The sequence below is a fragment of the Aspergillus udagawae genome, assembly GCF_001078395.1.
Source record: "Aspergillus udagawae IFM 46973 DNA, scaffold_7, whole genome shotgun sequence".
NCBI classification, from domain to species: Eukaryota; Fungi; Ascomycota; class Eurotiomycetes; order Eurotiales; family Aspergillaceae; genus Aspergillus; species Aspergillus udagawae.
The window spans coordinates 2,488,132-2,507,858 of record NW_025091270.1 but is presented as its reverse complement, the minus strand read 5'-3'; the positions used below and the strand labels follow the sequence as shown (position 1 = coordinate 2,507,858).

Below are 19,727 nucleotides of genomic sequence, written 5' to 3'. Positions count from 1 at the left end.
AGAGGACAGAGACACTTGGTCAATGGAAGGAAGTACTGCCGTGTTTGGGGATCACCCCATTACAATGTATATTGTGACAAAGCCCTCCGACATGCAGTATACGTCGTGGTATAGAATATATTGTGGTATCGTCCCATGAACCCCTCTAACGCCACCAATAACACTTTCAAATGTACTGCTCAAAGTTTGTAGCGAGAAGCCATTATCATCCATAGAAACCCTTCCCTGTCATCATTACGGACGGAGTCCCCGTATCTCTTGCTACTCGGTGAATCCGTTGGACCACTGTCTCGACGTCGCTGCTCTTGATAGGCATGCGATGATCGCCTGCCCACTCCAAAAGTGTGGCCTGTAGCGGGTCGCAGTACTCCCGAAGCAGGTCTCGGTGATGCTCCAGGCCAGGGTCGTTTACCCCATGAACATGCACTGTAGGCAGCCGCAACATGTGCTCCTCAGAGCCCAAAGTGAACCAGGGAGAAGAAGGGTGTGTGAACGGTGTAGCAGCGTCGACCAGACCGTGCGGCTGGGGGAGGTCAGGCATGAGCCACACCAAAGGCCCACGACCCGCAAAGAGAATCGCGAACCGGAAGTTGGTAATTGCACACCTTTGCTGCCGGTAAAGAATGCTAGCTGCCGCCTTTGCGCCCTGACTGAAGCCTAACAGACCAACCCAGTCGCCCGTAGCCCCCTTGGCGTCGTCAGCAGCCATGGCGAGTGCAAGACTAGCGTCAATCGCTGTAGCAACATCCCGGGATGTCAGGACTTTAGACATGTTGTGATCACAGAACCACACCCTGAAAGGCCCGTAGTTTCTGTAGACCGACGTTACATCTGGCCCGGGTTCTGTACTGGTGAATGGAGCCTGTGCATAGACGAGACGAAAAGAATGGCCAAGGCGCTTTTCGAGAACGCGGCACTGCATCCGGAAAATCACGGCGTTGGTCCCTCCGCCGTGGAGGCAGAGGATGCGTGGTAGGTGGATCGTTGCTGCGTTGTTCATGCTGTTGAAATGCAGTACTAGGAAATGGTTTGATGCTGATTTCAGGTCCAAGGGAGTCCTGTTTATACGTCTGATATCCTCTCTTCGGGGGGTGGTTACTCCATTAGGGCCAGCCGGAGTTATGATAGTCCGCCTTATCGACCAACGCTGGGCGAGTATCTCCTCGAGTCATGCTGCTTGTCATGACTCAGAGTATCCGGACGATTGGACGAGACAATGATATGTTAGGGCGGCCCTTTATGATGTTCAACACCATACGATGCAATCAGGATCTTTCCGGTTGGCTACCCAGAAATAAACATATCAGAGGTTAAACCAATCGTTATCTTCTGAGGGACGACTGATGTATTTATGTATGATCTTTTACATCCTTCTCTTGCATGTATAGAGTGGGCACATGCTTTGCAATCGTGCCATGTACTTTGAGGACTGAATATGACTCGATACTATTGACATTCTATAATAAACAGCGCTCTATGTAATATCACAAAGTACACTTCTAATGATGAAGGAACCCCATCGCCTTCCAAGACGAGACATACGACCGGACCACCTCAGCACTCACCGGCCCTTGCGCGGCCATGGTTTTCGAGTGATCCTTTGAATGCTGCGTGTCCAGCACGATCCCACCGCAAGCCATGCGTTCAAAATGGCTCTCAAGGAACCCCAGCCCCATGGACGCCGGGTTCTGCGCTGGTGGCAGATATGACTGACGAACTCGCTGGATCCACTCCTCGAAGGGAACGATGCCGTGGGATGGGATATCCAGCGATGCCGCTAGAACCATCACCATTTCCTTCCACGACTGACCAACAGGGTTATCGACGTGATAGACCGGATAGACCTCTCCTGAGTCTTCGCCGCTGCCGATATTGAGCAGATCCACCATGACGCTGGCGGATTTGTCCACGGGCAGCCAATGTAGCATGCCCTGCAGATCAGGAAACACCTTCAGTGCATGAGCACTCTTCACAACAAAAGCAAAGTGCTCGACAGGATTCCAGAAGCCAGTTGCAGTTGATCCAGAAATTTGGCCGGGCCGCACCACCATTGCCTGGAAAAGCTGCGGGTGACGGCGCAGCGTGTCGGTCAACATGCGCTCGCACACCCACTTGGCCTCGTTGTAGCCGCTGGGTATCGCCGCAGCCATTGCCATGGGCTGCTCGAGGACGGGCGACTCGTTCGAAAACCCAGTCACGCCGATCGAAGAGATAAACTGGAATCCGATCCTGCGCGGCTCATCTCCGAGGGCCATATCGCGCGCCAGATCCAACAGATTCCGCATTACCTGAAGCTGGGGCTCGAAAGCTTTGAGCGGCCGTGTAGCACTCATGGGCCATGCGTTGTGGATGATGTGCGTTCCGTGCAGGATCAGCCAGTTGTACTCCTGGTTTGAGAGACCGAGCTGGGCCTTTGACGTGTCAGTCCCATATACCTGCAGTTTTTGGCGGGCAGCCGGCGACAGTGTTATGCCTCTGGAAGATAGAGCTTCTTCTTGTCGGCTGTCGGGGGGCGTGTCCTTGACCGCGCGGTTGATGCAGACGACACTTGCGACATCGGGGCGCTCGGTGAGGGCTTGAACAATATGTGATCCCAGGCTGCCGGATGCACCTGTCACGATCACCACAGCTCCAGCACCAGACACAGTGGTGATGGCGTCTTCAAATACCGGCGACTCCCAGCCGACTGTGTAGGCTTCGACTAGACGCAGGGCCTCTGCCTCACGGGCTGCTACATCGCCACGATCAACATTTTGTATCGCTGGGGTGAGTAGATCACTCACCGGATCGTGACTCTTGCTGGTAATTCCCGAGGCGTCATCCGGAGTCGAGATATCAGAATAGGTGTCTTCATCTTCCGAGTCTGAGAGCACAGCATCGCTCTCGGTGCTGGTCGAGTCACTGTCTTGACCTCCAGATCTCGCCAACGCATTCGACACGCAGGCAGCAAAGTCGCGAATGCTGGTGGCGACCATTGTCTCGGTGCTGTCGAGGGTGCAATGGAAAGTGTTCTCCATCTCGCGCGCCACTTCCATGGCCATCAGGGAATCAATACCCAAGTCGGCCATCTCGCTGTCGAGGCTCAATTCGCTGGCCTCGATGCCGGAAACGTTGGCAACCACATTGCATACTTCCTTTGCGATATTGCGTGCCCCACTGACAGGTTTTGACTTCTTGACGTTTGCCTTGGTTGCTTTGGGAGGTACCGGCTTGGGGGCAGTAGCAGTGATGGGCCCGTCACGAGGCTGAGATCGGTCAGGCGACAGCAGAGACGCTGTTGCGGTGCTTCTCACAAACGACTTGTCCGTCGTCACTCGTGCCAGGATCTTGCTCATTGTGGCCTTGGGGACGCGGACATATTGCAGGCCCAGGATGACCTCCGCCAGAGCACCCGTCGAGGCATCAAAGACAAAGACATCGGTCACATAAGCCTTTTCGCCTTGACGTTCGTGGCGAGCGAGAACATGCCAGACATTTGGACCATTCTCCCGGCCATCCGTCACAGTCTGAGCTTTTGGCGAGCGCATCACCAGCTCGAGGCCGGTGGCAACGAACATGTCGCTGGCGGGGATGTCTGTCAGCAGGTTGACGTACATGCCTGCAATTTGGCCATAGCAGTCTGCCTTGGGGACGTCAAGCCAGGTATCACCGGAGTGTTGTTTATGCACGATACCTGCACTCTCCCCTTTCTCCTGGCCCACGATGTACTTCACACCGCGGTATATGGACCCGAAGTCGACGACTTCTTCAAAGGCTCGGTACACGTTGCGCCCTTGGAGGGCCTCCACACCCTCATCGTGTGGACTCAATGCCAGAACGGCCTGGCACTGGGCGTATGTGACAATGCGCTTCCAGCGTTCAAATTTCTGGAGAGCGGCCGGATCGGACGATGAGTACATGGCGATGCGGCCCTCGGCGTGCTTGTCGTTGGCGGAAGAAGCCCCCATGCTGTGAATAGTCCATTGCCACTCTGTTTCAGCTGGATTGAGTGGCTCCAGGTCGAGCAAGTACTCCCGCTTCGAGTCGGCGCACATGGGCGAATGACTGCGCATGTCGCGGATAATCGGCGAGAAACCACTACGTCTCCATTCCGGATTGAGACTGAAAAGGGTCTCGATGGCCATGTCAATCTCGAGCGTGGCTGGAGCAATGGGCGCCGTCTTCGCGATGAAGTGGGTTGCAAAGAGACGCTGATACTTGTCTGAGGATGTGTTGATGCGGAACCGAGCCAGCTTGGTCTGCTTCTTGTGCTCTAGGAAGCCCAGGAAGGTCCACATGTCAAGAGTCTTGGGATTGACGTGCTCCGGCTGAGCCTTGGCCCCATCCTGGACTTGAGCGATCTTCATGGCTTGCTCGATTGGCGACTTGAGCTCGAGCCAGTGCCGTGTCTTTTCGAACTGGTAAGGCGGCAGGAGGAGCTGCGCATACTCGTCCTTCTGGAGGCGGTGGTATGCCCAGAAAGACACCCGTAGGCCCTGTTTCCAGAGGCCGACCGTTGCATCAGTGAGCCTGTCGATGCCCTTGTTGGTGTTGGTGATGGAGATGGACTGGAAGTGGTGCGTCGACTGAGGTTTCGCAAGGGCCTGCGATGCCATGACGGTGATGGTCGAGTTAGAGCCAGCTTCAAGAAAGATGGCCTCAGGATGCTTCTCTGTGAGTCGCTGTACAGCGTTGTTGAAGAAGACCGGCTGCCGCATGTGCGAGCCGACAAAGGTCCAGTCCAACGTAGAGTCGCCGCCATGCTCAGTGGCTCGTTCTATCGGGATGATGGCGTCATGGAAGGTGGCTCCCTTCCCAACCTCCCCCAGACGGTCGACGATACTCTCTACCAAGATTGAGTGGAAGGCATTGGTGACGTTGAGACGCTTGCTCTTGACCTCCTTTCCCGGCAGCGTGGCAGCAAATGTGTCAATGGCCTTGGTTGATCCAGCCACGGTGAAGCTGCGAGGGCCGTTGTAGCATGCGATGCCCGCGGTTCCGTCGGATTTCGCGTTGGATTCCTGGAGCAGATCTTGCACCACAGCTTCGTCGGCCTCGATGGCCATCATGGAACCGGAGTCAGCCCCCCAAGCGGTCTGCACCAACCTGGCTCGACCGGCGATCAACTGGACCGTGTCCTCCAGACTCAGCACGCCTGCAACACAGAGGGCTGTGATCTCCCCAAAGCTATGGCCCACCACAGAGACCACCTTGTCAGCGATCCCACAGTCCATCCAGGCCTTGGCCGAGGCATATTGCGTGGCAAAGAGAGCAGTCTGTAACTTGATAGTATCCTGATATGGCTCGCTGGAGAAGATGTCGGGATAGATACTCTTCAGACCGAGAGATGTGATGGCAGCATTGCAGGTATCCAGATGGTGCTTGAACACTGCTGCCCCTTCATATACTGCGCGATTCAGTCCAATGGATGTCGAGACCTGGCCCCCAAAACACAGAATGACGGGTCGCTCAGGCTTCACGGGCGCAATGCCGACACTGGGGGCCGTGTCCTTGGTAGCCTTGGCTGCCTGAGCAAGCTTGGTCTGGAGCTCGTCCAAGGAGCTGCAGCTGAAGATCATTCCTTGAGACAGACCGGGGTTCGATTGCCATTTCATGTTGAACGACACATCGGCGAGGCTCGTCGCTTGGTCCTGTGACTGGAGGTATGGAACCAGTGCGTTGCTGTAGGCTGCAATGCTGCGGACATCGTGGCCTGAGATCCAGAAGGGGAGCCGTTGTCCACTGGACAAGGGGGCTTTGGCAGACTTGTGCGCCGAGTGAGCGACGATCGCGCTGGAATTAGATCCACAAGCACCGTAGTTATTGATGAGAGCCACCTTCCGGGCTTCGGGCCACGACCGCAAGGCTGTGACTACCTCCATGTTGTCTGAGGGCTGTGCGTGGACACCGGGGTTCATGGTGTTGAAACTGGCTTGTGGGGGGATGAAGTTGCCTCGCATCATCAGCAGCACCTTGATCAGGGAGACCAGGCCTGATGCGCCTTCAGTATGGCCAACATGCCCCTTTGCTGACCCTATGGGCAGAACCGTATCACGTCGAGGACCAGCCACGGCATTCCGGATGCTTTGCCATTCAGCAGGATCTCCCACAGGGGTGCCAGTGCCGTGGCACTCGACCAACGAAATGTCGCGTGGGTCAACGCGTGCCTTGCGAATCACCTCGTTAAAGAGCGTCGATAGGGACGGTACATTGGGAACAAAGAGCGGCGTGGTGTTGAGATTCTGGTTGACGCCTGTAGAGCGAATGGTCCCCAGGACAGTATTGCCATCGGCCACGGCGGTTGAGAGCTTCTTCAGGAAGACATAGGCAATTCCGTCGCCTCGACAATACCCATCTGCACCAGAGTCAAATGGTTTACACTGGCCCGTCGGGCTGATGAAGCTGCCAGCAGCCAAGTTTTGCGTCCACTGCAGGCTTGTCAAGACATTGACACCACCACACAGCGCTGCTGGGACCTCCCCGGACAGCAAGTCTCTGCAGGCATTGTGGAGGGCTACAGTGGACGAAGAGCAAGCGGTATCAAAGGTCAACGATGGGCCTGTCCATCCAAAGTAATGCGAGATCCGGCCGGGAATAAAACTTCGGAGCTCCCCCGTCGTCGTGAAGGCGCTGGGTGGATGGCAGTGGACGTTGGAATCGTACTCGTAGGAGCAGAGCCCGACGTAGACCCCAATGTGCTTCTTCCTTTCCTGCTCAGCAGCACTTGTCATAGCCAGCTCGTTGAAATATCCAGACTGCTCTATAGCTTGATAGGCGGCCTCGAGGGAAAGCCGGCCCTGGGGGTCTATCGCCATCGACTCGCGCGGGCTCTTCTTGAAGAACTTGTGGTCGAAAGCATCTGGGTCGCGTATAAAGTTTCCATACCACTTCCGGTTGGGGTCTTTGTCGCGAAACACCATGTTGGGTGTTATCCGGTCGTCGGTGATGAGCTGGTGCTGCGACTGTCCAGTCTTGAGCATCTGTTGGAACTCTTCCAGGTCGTCGGCTCCTGCAACCTTGAGCGACATGCCCACCACTGCAATTGAATTTTCGTCTGCTTCTTGACGCGGCGGCTCTGCGACTTGCACTGATTCAGTATCGTGGACAGGCTCTTTGTCCTTGTCGTGTGGTCGGTGCTTGGGCACATCGACCTCCTTATAGTCAAGCTTAGCACCAAATTCGCGCACCACCGGGGGAGGCAGAGGTCGGTCGAGCCCAAATTCAACGCGTGAGAGCTCCTCCTTGTTCAGCGCCAGCTTCGAAGCGGTGCTGCTCCAGTTCAACTGCTTCACCAGCATAGAGCGCAGGACCATCCCAACCAAGCCCGTTTCTTGACCCGAGACTTGGTTGACGGGCAGTGCGAGCTGGGCAGCATCGGGATACTGCAGCTCGGGCATTGAGTGGCACATTTCGATCAAGTCTTCTGTAAGGCGTTCGCGCTCTGCCGTCGGGGAGTGAAGCTGCCCCTTGAAAGCGAGCTGGATGGCCGTGACACCAGCTGCTCGGAGCTGCCGGACCAGCTTGGGTGCGAGACGTTCTGATACTGTCACCGTAGCTCGGGAGTCGTCGAAGATAACAGATATATAGGCATCGGGAGACAGCTTCGAGACGATGCGCGCCATATCATCGCCCTGCTTGCGGGTTCTCCAGGCTGTGGCCAACGAGACCGACCTGCCTTTGCCCATCACTTTGGTCCACTCCTCGGTGGCACCTACAAGGACTGCCATCAGGGCTGCGATGCGCAAGGCCACGGCGCCGTACTTTTCGAATTCTTGTCGAGTGTGGGAGCTGGCAATGGCGATGGCGGCGATCATGCCAGCACAGAACCCAACTGCCTCAACGTTACCCTCCTTGGTTAGCTCTGCCTGTAGGTCGTCGACAGTTCTGTCAGCGAGTCGACTCTCCAGATACCGCCAATACTGATCCAGCTGAATGGCAACCATCAGAATCCCGAGACAAAGATCTGGGAGCTCCGCGTCTGGAGCGAACGAGTCGACCGAGTCAGAACCGATTCGAAACCACGATTCAAGGTCGGCCAGGAAGCGAGGGCCCTGCATCGTGCTGGCCACTTCGGGGATCTTCTCCGTCACAGCCTCCCAGTACCGTGGCATGCCGGCCAGGGTATCGAGTATCCATCCTCCATTTGGCCCGTTGGCGATCTTCCGGACTTCCTTTTCCAGTGAGTTCTTAGTCTGTGGGCCGATGTGTCCTCCAAAGATGAAGCTTGTTGCTTGACGAGTGTTTGATGAAGGCTTCATATTGCTTAATGTTGAGAGTGTAGGACCCGCTATACTAGTCTTAATGACATAAATATATAAATGGTATGTATTTGGTTGCAAAGAAAAGGTACAGTTCATTTCTTGTTATAAATACCGTGTAGATACTTAGAGCGCTATCCACGCAATATCTTTCGCGCAGAAGGAAGCTGACAAACGGATCCGGGACAAAATATTAGCGAACTCAGCCACCAACAAGCTCATCATCAGCCGAAACACATCAATGCTGAATGCTGACCATGCTAGGGCGGGGGTGAACGTTCAAGGAAGATGATAGCGTGACAAGCCTGTCAAGCGCGTGGAAACGCGCACTGATCTAGCTTGATGCAGTGTTGCTCCCTACTCCGTTGCATATCCGTCATGGAGTTTGAATTGATCCGAGGGTGCATACAGTACTCCGCATGGAAGGGCAAGGAGTCACATCTCAAAAGGAGAATCCAAAGTCCGGACTCAGCCTCCCGGGTCACACCACATACATGGACATGGATATATATAGATTTATCCAATATGCCATTCCCATTGCCCTTCTCCGCTACATCCGCTTCATTAATTGAACTCGTTATTACCAACATGGGAAACATTACACCCCCCCTTCAAGTAGCCGTGGTTGGCGGCGGCATCATCGGCGTCATGACAGCAATCGGCCTGCGTCGCCGGGGCATAAGCGCAATCATCTACGAGCGAGCCTCGACCTGGCACGAGGTCAGTGCCGGGTTTGCATTCACCGGCGCAGCGCGAGAGTGGATGGAGATGATTGACCCAGCTCTCGTCGAGCTCCTGGGCAGCATGAGCGGCAAATCCGACGCCAGCACGAGCAACGCCTACTGGAACGGCTTCCACCCCCGAACAAACGAGGAAGCTGAAGATGAGTCCAAGTCACTGCTCTTCCGGACGCCCACCAACAACCTCAGCTTCTGGGGCTGCGTGCGATCGCAGTTCCTGAAGGGGATGGCGGCCATGCTGCCTGAAGAAGCGAGGATCTTTGGGAAGCAGCTCGTGGACTACGACGAAGTCAACGACAAAATTATTCTCCACTTCGACGACGGCAGCACCGCTGAGGCCGATGTTCTGCTCGGCTGTGATGGCATCCACTCCGCCACCCGCAAAATCATGCTAGCGGGTGAGAGCCGGGCAGGCTTCAGTCACACCGTCACCTACCGCACCATGGTCCCCATTGATGTGGGCATCAAAGCCCTCGGTCAGAAGGTTGCGAAGAATGCCTGCAATCACCTGGGGCCAAATGCGGACCTGCTCTGCTATCCAGTCATGTCCATGACTCTCCTCAACATCGCCGTCTTCGCTTACGATGACTCGGAGTTTCCTGACTCGGATAGGATGACGGTCGAAGTGGACCGCAGCGAGATTGCAAAGGTGTTCCAAGGCTTCAGCCCGCAAGTTGCTGACATCTGGAAGCTTTATCCCAAGAAGGTTGTCAAGTGGGGGATCTTTGATCTAGAAGATAACCCCCCCTCGACATATGCCCGTGGTCGAGCCTGTCTCGTCGGCGACGCTGCACACGCCAGCACCCCGTATATGGGAGTGGGGGCCTGCACTGGCGTCGAGGACGCCCTTGTCATCTGCACACTCCTGGAGTCGGTGCAGCAGAAGGCCCTTGCCGGCGAAGGGCTGAAGGAGGCTTTGGGAGAGGCGCTCCAGACGTACAGTGGAGCAAGGTTGGAGCGAGGCCGGTGGATCCACCACCACTCGCGTCAGATGGGCCAGATGTACCATTGGAGGTACGGACCGACAGGCCGTGATCCACAGAGGATGAAGCAGAAGCTCGAGGAGAACTGGGGAAACGTGGTGACTTATGATGTGCTGGCGCCTCTCCAGCCGGAACTGCGTGCGTTGGCGAGGAGTCACCGAACATCACCGTAGATACTCTGATAAGTTGTTGCTGAATCGATTTTGTGTGTCTTTTAATCTTGTGCCCGTGAACTTTATGGATTTTCCCCTGATTGTAGACCCTCCTACGAACGAAGCCAGACATTGCTCAAGAGGACTTTTTACTCAATCAACAAAGCACAACCCTACTGATTGGAAGATATTCCGAAACAGGTGAAAGCAAGTTAACACATTGACATCGACATTGTCGAGTACCGTAACGATTATTTAAACCTATCTATTCACTGCTCGGGGGCTTCATGATGGAACGATCGCCAGTAGACCAAATGTGAGTTGACTTCATAGTCTTCAGCTTCCAAAGGTCGTCCACCTTGACAGCATCGCAGGCGTAGAATGCGCCGGTGGTGAATTTGGTCGAGTCTGGCTCGTAGCCCTTGCCCACGATGCAGTGCACTGCCTGAGCGTTGAAGGTGACCCGGGCAGTGGTTTCGGTGTCGACGCTGACACGGACGTTGGAGAGATAGTGGACGGTGTCAACGCGCTCGGCAACATTAATCCACACCTTGTTCTTGAGTTCTTCGTAGCCGTCGCACGTTTTGAAGGCGATGTCGGTGTATACGTCGGACGTCGCGCTGGACTCGAGAAGCTCCTCGCTGGCATGGTCGATGGAGGCGAAAGCGCGGTAGCAGGCGTCGGCGATGGCCTCGCGGTCGCTGAGAGGGGGGCCAGCCAGTTTGGCAGGCAAGGGGGTACCGTTTCTAACCATGTTGTCTGTAGAGATGATTGTCTATAGCGATTGCTTGTAGGTATGATTGACCTGGAGGATGAAGGCAAGCTGGTGGGCTGATGTCGATGCTACAAGACACATCCACCCTTTAATATATAGACGGAGTATACAGCAGCATAAAACATATCTTATTTCCGTGGCTCAGCCTGACGTGAGATGTCGCTTGAAGTTTGTCGCGTGCCGGACAAAAAATGTAGCGTTGATCGCCTGTAACTTTTCCCCGACACAGCCCCCAAGCAGGTCCCTAGGGCTAGGGATTCGGGATTAGAGATTGCCCGCACCACTCTTACTGTAAGAGTGTAGTTGATGATTGTGATAAGCTTCGGTGGATCAATTGCTTCGTACGGGCTGGTAAAGGCGTATATATATGTATATAGACATCTCCATCTTAACAGGATACTTTTACTTTCGAAATACTTTGCCATACTTTTGCTGCTCACTGCTACCTACCTACCCTCTTTATAAACTAATTAATATTCAAGCCCCGACGACCATCCACTCCACTTCCACATCGAAATGGACACCGACAGCGAGTGGGCCAGTGAGCCGATTGCCATCATTGGCATGAGCTGCAAGTTTTCCGGAGGTGCCAGCAATCCAGACAAGCTCTGGGACCTTATGGCATCAGGCAAGACCGGCTGGAGTGAGATTCCAGAGGATCGGTATAGCCTCAAAGGAGTCTATCACGCAAACCACGAAAGAACCAGCACGGTAATGCCCCTCTCTGCATGGCCAACCTAGAGGCTTTTACTGACAAGCCCAGACACATGTCAAAGGGGGCCACTTTCTGGACGAGGATGTCGCAGCATTTGACGCAGCCTTCTTCAACTACTCGGCGGAGATGGCCCAGGTGGTCGACCCTCAATTCCGGCTGCAGCTCGAATCCGCTTATGAAGCGCTTGAGAACGGTCTGCTCTCTATGCTTTCGAGTCGAAATGACATCAACTAACTAACTGGCAGCCGGCCTGCCCCTGTCCCGGGTAATGGGGTCTCGGACGTCCGTCTTCGCTGGCGTCTTCGCCCACGACTACCAGGAGGGAATCATCCGGGACGAAGATAGACTGCCACGATTCAACGTAGTCGGCACATGGAGCCCCATGTCATCCAACCGCATCTCGCACTTTTTCGACTTCAGGGGCGCCAGCATGACTCTAGAAACCGGCTGTTCGACGACATTGGTGGCTCTCCACCAAGCGGTCCAGACCTTGCGCAACCGTGAGGCCAACATGTCCATGGTGACTGGCGCCAACGTGATGCTGAATCCGGACACCTTCAAGGTCATCGGATCGCTGGGGATGCTGTCGCCTGACGGGAGGTCATACTCGTTTGATTCCCGTGCCAATGGGTATGGCCGCGGAGAGGGCGTGGCTACCATCATCATAAAACGACTGTCGGATGCGCTGGCTGCCAATGACCCCATTCGTGCAGTGATCCGTGAGACAGCATTGAACCAGGATGGCAAGACGGACACCATTACAACGCCATCCGCTGCAGCGCAAGTAGACCTCATGCGGGAATGCTACAACCGTGCTGGCCTTGACCCTCGTGGCACCCAATATTTCGAGGCTCATGGCACAGGGACGCCCACCGGTGACCCAATTGAAGCGCAAGCCATAGCCACTATCTTCAGCGGAGGCCAAGGCCGGGGCGACAAGGACCACTATCTGCGTATTGGCTCCGTTAAGACCAACGTGGGCCATACCGAGGCCGTTTCGGGTCTTGCTGCCGTTATCAAAGGTGTCTTGTGCCTCGAGAAGGGGTTGATTCCGCCTACTGTCAACTATGAAACGCCCAACCCCAAGCTGAAGCTGGACGAGTGGCGACTCAAGGTAGTGAGGACGATAGAGCAGTGGCCTAACAGTCTGATTGATGGCCCTCGCCGCATGTCAATCAACAACTTTGGCTACGGCGGTGCCAATGCTCATGTCATTTTGGAAAACGCCGACCCCTGGACCTTGACTTCAGGTCTGGATTTTGAACACGTCAATGGCAACGGTTTGAAATGCAATGGGGAGGCTTCAGAAGATGTCTCGGACGCCCAAGTGCTCATCCTTAGTGCGCAGGACGAACGAGGCTGCCAGCAAATGGTTTCCGACCTCAAGGACTATCTGGAAAAGCACAAGTCGCTTGACCACAAGGCCTCTGAGCAGCTACTGCTGAATCTAAGCTACACGTTGGGCGAGCGTCGGACCCTCTTCCAGTGGGTTGCAGCACACCAGGTCCGTCTTGATAACGGGACTCTCGACTCTGCGATCCAAGCCCTTGAATCGCCTCGTTTCAAGCCAACCCGTCGAGCTTCCGAGAGCCCACGCATCGGCATGATCTTCACCGGCCAGGGCGCGCAGTGGTATGCCATGGGTCGTGAGCTACTGGCCTTGTACCCTGTCTTCCGCCGGTCCATTGAGGAGGCTGAGACGTACCTGAACGCCCTCGGGGCTGACTGGTCACTGCTCGAGGAGCTACAGCGTGACAAGAAGACATCAAGGGTCCACGACACAAAGATCAGCATTCCCATTTGTGTAGCGCTGCAGATTGCTCTAGTTTGTCTGCTTGAATCTTGGGGCATCACGGCATCAGGAGTTGCCAGCCACTCATCAGGTGAGATTTCAGCAGCTTTTGCTGTGGGAGCCCTCACACATCGTCAGGCCATAGCTACAGCCTACTTTCGCGCCATCCTTGTAGCAGACGAGACACAGCGCGCACCGGGATCTGCCAAAGGTGCTATGGCGGCAGTCGGGTTGGGTGTTGACGCGGTGCAGCCCTACCTCGACAGGCTGACCAAGGGCAAAGCTGTGGTTGCATGCGTCAACAGCCCTCAGAGTGTCACCATCTCTGGTGATGAAGACGCCGTTGGCGAGATTATCGACTTGTGCAAGCAGGACGACGTGTTTGCTCGTCGTCTCAAGGTCCAACAGGCATACCATTCTCACCATATGGAACCCTTTGCCGATGCCTACCGGGAGCGTCTTCGAACCGAGATGGCCCGGAGTGTAGTCAAAGGTGACACGCAGGAGCTCAAGGCGGTTTTCTCATCCGCAGTCACTGGCGGGCGCATCACCGACATCAAGGAGATTGCCAGCCCCGATCACTGGGTCGGTAGTCTCGTACAGCCGGTAGAGTTCGTTGACGCCTTGACTGAGATGGTTCTCGGTGATCCTGATGACCCGACGGGCAGAAGCGTTGATGTCCTTCTTGAGGTCGGCCCTCATACAGCCCTGGGAGGTCCGATCCGCGAGATCTTGTCACTGCCCGAGTTTGAAGGCATTGAGCTTCCATACTGGGGCTGTCTCGTACGCGACGAGCACGCAGGCGACAGTATGCGCTCCGCCGCGATCAACCTGTTCCGTGAAGGGCAATCCCTTGCCATTGACCAGATCAACTTCCCCGTGCCTGCATATGACGACGAGGGGCCCCAGGTTTTGACCGACCTTCCATCGTATCCCTGGAACCACACGATGCGCCATTGGCAAGAGTCCAGAGTCAACCGTGCCATTCGCGAGCGCAGCCAGCCTCCTCATGAGCTACTCGGCATGCCCGTCCCTGGCAATGATCCCCGCGCGTCCGTATGGCGCAGGGTATTGCGTGTCACCGAAACCCCGTGGCTGCGCGATCATATGGTCCAAGGCAGTATTGTGTACCCAGGCGCCGGCTATATTTGCCTTGCAATCGAGGCCGCTAGGCAATTGACTGATCAGGGCAAAACAATCTCAGGACTCCGCCTCCGTGACATCAACTTCTTGTTTGCCCTTGTTATCCCAGACAACGCGGATGGCGTGGAGATCCGAACCACGCTCCAGTCTGTCCCTAAGCGTGAGATCGGGGCTCAAGGCTGGTGGCGCTTTGAGGTCTCATCAGTCACATTGGAGAACCGGTGGACACTGCACGCTACGGGCATGGTTGGTATAGAGGAGTCAGCTGTCCTGGAGACTGAATGTCGTCGTCCATTGTCGACTTACACCCGCCGGCCAAACCCCCAGGACATGTTTGCTAATCTCAGGGCACGCAGCGTCTATCACGGTCCTCTCTTCCAAAACACCAACCAGATCATCCAGGATGGCCGAGAACCGCGATCCATATGCGACATCATGATCCGCCACGAAGCTTCGTCTGATACAGACCCGGAGGTGGCAGCACAGAACAGCCTGTTGCACCCAATAACCCTCGATGCTGTCGTCGTGGCCTTTTATTCCGCCCTCCCCAGCGTCGGAGCGCTGCAGAAAGAGCCCAAGCTCCCGCGGTCTGTCGCATCGATGTGGATATCCAGCAACATCAGCCGCCAAATCGGCCACACGCTGCAGTGCGACACATCCCTACTTCATGACGACCCCCAACGTGGGAGGGCCGACATTACAGTGTTCGACAGCAAGACGGATGACGCAGTGCTCAAGATGGAGGGCGTCGAGCTGGCGTCGCTGGGAAGGGGAGGCTCTGCAAGCATCTCGATGGAGGAGGTGTGCAGCAAGCTTGTCTGGGGACCTGACCTTTCGCTTCGGAACACGCTGGCTTTCGAACAGATTAAGAAGCATCTGGCGTCTACAATCTCTGATCAGAAGGTAGATATGGTCAGGGACCTACAGCGCTTGTGCATTGCTTATGCCTCTGATGCCCTACGAGAGCTGACTCCGGGGGATGTGGCCGGACTGCAGGTACAGCCACATTTGGCCAAATGCTATGCATTGCTACATGAATTGGCCAATCAAACTACCGAGGAGCCTGGGAAGCCTCAGCAGTTCATGGAGAGCGTTGATGAGAAGGTGATCTGCCGTCTCGGACCCCTCCTCCCATCTATCCTCCGTGGTGAGCGCAGCATGGAAGAATTCAGTAGCTTAATGGATGAATACAACGCCAACTCAATGCGTCAGTCATCATCCCTCAGACAGCTCTCTGCTCTGCTACAAACGGTTGCACACAAGAGCCCAGGTGCTCGCGTGCTCCAAATTGGGAGCGGTAATGGTGCCCTGGCCACACGTCGCATACTGGAGACCCTTGACACGAACTTGGTGGCCAGCTGGCACATCACTGAGCCATCGTCAGAATCATTGGAGGATGCGCGTTTTCAGTTAGCCGACTGGGTCGATTTGCTCCAGTTTGACCAACTTGATATCGAGCAGAGTCCATCCAAGCAGAAGTTTACCCCAGAGAGCTACGACGTTGTTATATCCTTCCATGCTCTACACGCTATCAAGAGCCCGGCCAGTGCGCTGGGAAATGTACGCACTCTGCTGAAGCCAGGGGGCACGCTGCTCTTTGCGGAGACGACTAAGAATCAGGTTGATGCGGATTTCGTCTTTGCTTTACTTCCAGGCTGGTTGCAGGATAAGAAATCAGTCACTTCCTGGGACACAGTGCTTCAAGATGCGGGCTTCAGTGGTATCGACCTTGAAATTCATGACTCGGAGAGCGATATCCATACCAACAGCGTCATCATGTCCACTGTGCCTGCCGAGGACCAGAAAGCCGACCTGAGCAAGGTTAAGGACAGCTTTGCAGTCGTTTCCAGCATCAAGACACCTCCATCATCCGCCATTGTCGACCAGTTGTGCCAGCGCATTCAGGCCTTGACCGATACCGCCACGGCGCACCTCGTGTTGGAGAAGAACAGCGGCGACACATACAAGGACAAGATCTGTGTGTTTATCGGCGAGCTTGACCAGCCTATTCTGGCGGACCTCGACGCAGTGCGGATGGAAGGCCTCCGCGCAATGGTCACGCAGTGCAGTGGCCTGCTCTGGGTCACGACTGGTGGGACTGTTGAGAGCGAAGCTCCCGAACGGGCTTTGCACCAGGGCTTCTTGCGTGTGCTGCGCAACGAATACATCAGCCGCCACTTCATCTCCGTGGACCTTGACCCTGCTCATGCAGATGCAGATGCAACCGGATGGTCCTCAGGTGCAGATCTCGCCGTGTCAGCCATCGTGCAGGTCCTCGAGGAAGGATTCGGGCATGGCAGCACTCAGACCGGTCCAGCCGAGTTCGAGTATGCCGAGCGAAACGGTGTCTTGCATATTCCCCGCTACTACAAGGACGAGCAATACAACAACATGGTCACTTGCCCGCTTGTGCCGAGCTGGAGTGACCAGGACGAGAGCAGCATTCCCTTAGACCGCCTCTTCCAGGACCGACCACTCCGGTTGCAAGTCGGCATCCCAGGCCACCTGAACACGCTTGCTTTTGTTGACAATGAGGAAACCCATGGGGAGCTATCGCCAGAACTTGTGGAGATCACCCCTCGAGCTCACGGGGCTTGCTCCCGCGATGTCATGGCCGCTATGGGCCAGCTCAAGGATCAATCCATGGGCTTCGAATGTGCCGGTATCATTGCGCGACTTGGTCCTGAGGCTCAAGCCAAGGGCTACAGGGTCGGTGACCGTGTCTTAGCCCTTTCGACCGGTGCATCTTTCGCCAGCAATGTCCGTGTCCCATGGCACGGGGTCATCCAGATGCCAAAGAACATGGACTTTGCCAGTGCTGCCTCGCTTCCCCTGGCTTTTACAGTTGCTTACTTCAGTCTCGTGAGGAGCGCAAACCTGACGCCTGGGCAGTCAGTCCTCATCCATGCTGCAGCTGGGGCCATTGGACAGGCAGCAATCATGCTGGCCAAACACCTGGGCATTACAGAGATCTACGCTACAGTCAGCTCCCCTGGGAAGCGAGACCTTCTTGAGCGCGAATACGGCATCTCTTCGGAGTGTATCTTCACTAGCCGTGACGCATCCTTTGCCTCGGCTGTTCTGGCTGCTACCAAGGGACGCGGTGTGGACCTTGTGCTTAGCTCACTTTCTGGTTCTCTACTTCAGGAAAGTCTCAGCACAGTTGCACCTCTCGGTTATTTGATGCATATTGGTAAGGCAGACATTGAGAGCAATAGCCTGATGGCACTTAAGTCTTTCTCTCGCGGCATCTCTTTCATATCAATGGACGTCCCAACCCTCTTGCAGCGCCGAGGACCCGATGTGCACCGTGCGCTTGGTGAGATCGCCAGCCTGGTTGAACAGCAGCAGGTGAAGCCAGTTCACCCTGTTACTATTTACCCCATGCAGGATGTCCAGGCGGCTTTCCACTTCATTCAGACAGGCGACCAGATGGGTAAAGTTGTCCTTTCAGCTGGATTAGACGAGCAGGTTCACGTGGTCCCCCGACCAAAGGGCTTAACAGCCTGTACTCAACTACGACCCGATGCATCGTACCTCATCGTGGGAGGTGTTGGGGGTATTGGGCGTTCAGTTGCATACTGGCTGGTGGCTCATGGTGCACAGCACCTGATCCTGCTTTCTCGCAGTGCTGGCAATCTCGATATTGACCGGAATAAGAACAGTGACGGGGCACTCTTCATTAATGAACTGCGTCATATGGGCTGCCAGGTCAAGCCCATCAGCTGCGATGTCTCACTCCCCAGCTCACTGACAGTGGCTCTTAGGGCCTGTGAAGACGATGGCTTCCCTCCAGTGCGCGGCGTCATCCAGGGCGCCATGTTACTACGCGATGCCATCTTCGAGCAGATGACACTTGACGACTGGCGCAGTGGCCTGAGTCCCAAGCTATATGGCACCTGGAACCTGCACACTGAGTTTTCGCGACCAGACTCTCTTGACTTCTTCATCATGCTATCGTCTGTCTCGGGCGTCGCAGGTATTGCGTCGCAAAGTAACTACGCTGCCGGTGGCTCCTACGAAGACGCCATGGCTCGCTGGCGCCATTCTCAGGGCCTGCCCGGTGTGGCCATTGACCTAGGGCCCATTTCTGACATTGGCTACGTTTCCACGGATGCCAGAGTCGCCGAGCGCCTGCGTAAGGATGGTGAATTTGCCATGCTTAATGAGGGCATCGTTCTCCGTGCCCTCGAAGCTGCGATTCTACATCCACTGGGCCGGTCTCAAATCATCGTCGGTCTTACCTCCTCCCCAGGTCCTCACTGGGACCCCAACGGTCGCTCCCAGCTCGGCCGTGATGCGCGCTATACAACGCTGCGACCGCACACTAAGGCCTCCGCGCGACAGGACGGCGAAAACAAAAGTGCCTCGCTTGCCACGCAACTCGCAGAGGCCAACGACCCGCAGGAAGGAGCAGGGCTCATCGGAGCAGCTATTGCAGAGAAGCTTGCTGACATCTTCATGACTCCTATAGCGGAGATCGATCTCAGCAAGCCGCCGGCCCACTTTGGGGTTGACTCGCTGATTGCGGTGGAGCTGAGGAACATGCTTGCATTGCAGGCGGCGGCGGATATTTCCATCTTCAATATCCTACAGACGACCAGTCTGAATGCGTTGGCTGGGTTGGTCGCGGAGAAGAGCAGACATTTCCAGGCTTAGTCGAGGTACCTAGCCTCTGAATCAGACTATGATTGACGATTGACGCTTATGCTTTGTTGCTATTATTGTGTGTGTATATGTATATATAGACCGTTAGACGATTTTGTACCAATAGAAGCCTCCCTTTCCAACAGCTACACTCCTACCCTGCGTTCATTCCTCTTATGCTCCGGACTGATTTAAGTGTCCGATCCTGAATGGGCAGATGTCCTCGCCCTTGTCGTTAACTTGCAGAAAAAGAATGTGTAAAGGGGGCAAAAGTAGCCCCATTCCTCTTCACGCTGACGTCGGGGTCCGAAGAGTCCCTCGTATAACCTATCCTAGCGCTGCCCGAGTACTGGAGTACGAGACTATTCTGGGCTCTGTCTTCATACGGAAATTGCCTGGCCTTGGTTCTCGGCGTTTGGCCGTGAACCCGAGGACTGGGATTTGAAGATACTGGACAGATTTCAGATCAGAGACTAATGCACGCCTGCTGATATCCTGCCACGTGGGCAGTGTGATACAGCTGTCAGCCACAAACAACAACGA

General features: G+C 55.5%; 5 protein-coding genes across 5 annotated transcripts; 2 read left to right on the top strand and 3 right to left on the bottom strand.

Moving 5' to 3' along the window:
* Positions 1–205: 205 nt before the first annotated feature.
* Aud_009515 (uncharacterized protein) lies at positions 206–1,000 on the bottom strand (the record flags this gene model as incomplete). Its single annotated transcript, XM_043294367.1, has 1 exon — positions 206–1,000. One exon carries the CDS (start codon positions 998–1,000, stop codon positions 206–208), a length of 795 nt encoding a protein of 264 aa, XP_043150302.1.
* A 499-nt stretch (positions 1,001–1,499) lies between these two features.
* On the bottom strand, positions 1,500–8,237 carry Aud_009514 (type I iterative polyketide synthase; the record flags this gene model as incomplete). The annotated part of the gene is made up of 1 exon (XM_043294366.1): positions 1,500–8,237. The coding sequence occupies one exon, from the start codon at positions 8,235–8,237 to the stop codon at positions 1,500–1,502; it is 6,738 nt and encodes a 2,245-aa protein (XP_043150301.1).
* A 588-nt stretch (positions 8,238–8,825) lies between these two features.
* On the top strand, positions 8,826–10,133 carry Aud_009513 (FAD-dependent oxidoreductase; the record flags this gene model as incomplete). The annotated part of the gene is made up of 1 exon (XM_043294365.1): positions 8,826–10,133. One exon carries the CDS (start codon positions 8,826–8,828, stop codon positions 10,131–10,133), a length of 1,308 nt encoding a protein of 435 aa, XP_043150300.1.
* A 244-nt stretch (positions 10,134–10,377) lies between these two features.
* On the bottom strand, positions 10,378–10,866 carry Aud_009512 (nuclear transport factor 2 family protein; the record flags this gene model as incomplete). The annotated part of the gene is made up of 1 exon (XM_043294364.1): positions 10,378–10,866. One exon carries the CDS (start codon positions 10,864–10,866, stop codon positions 10,378–10,380), a length of 489 nt encoding a protein of 162 aa, XP_043150299.1.
* Positions 10,867–11,403: 537 nt separating this feature from the next.
* Positions 11,404–19,196, top strand: Aud_009511 (type I iterative polyketide synthase; the record flags this gene model as incomplete). Its single annotated transcript, XM_043294363.1, has 3 exons — positions 11,404–11,598; positions 11,651–11,795; positions 11,848–19,196. 3 exons carry the CDS (start codon positions 11,404–11,406, stop codon positions 19,194–19,196), a joined length of 7,689 nt encoding a protein of 2,562 aa, XP_043150298.1.
* Positions 19,197–19,727: the final 531 nt, after the last annotated feature.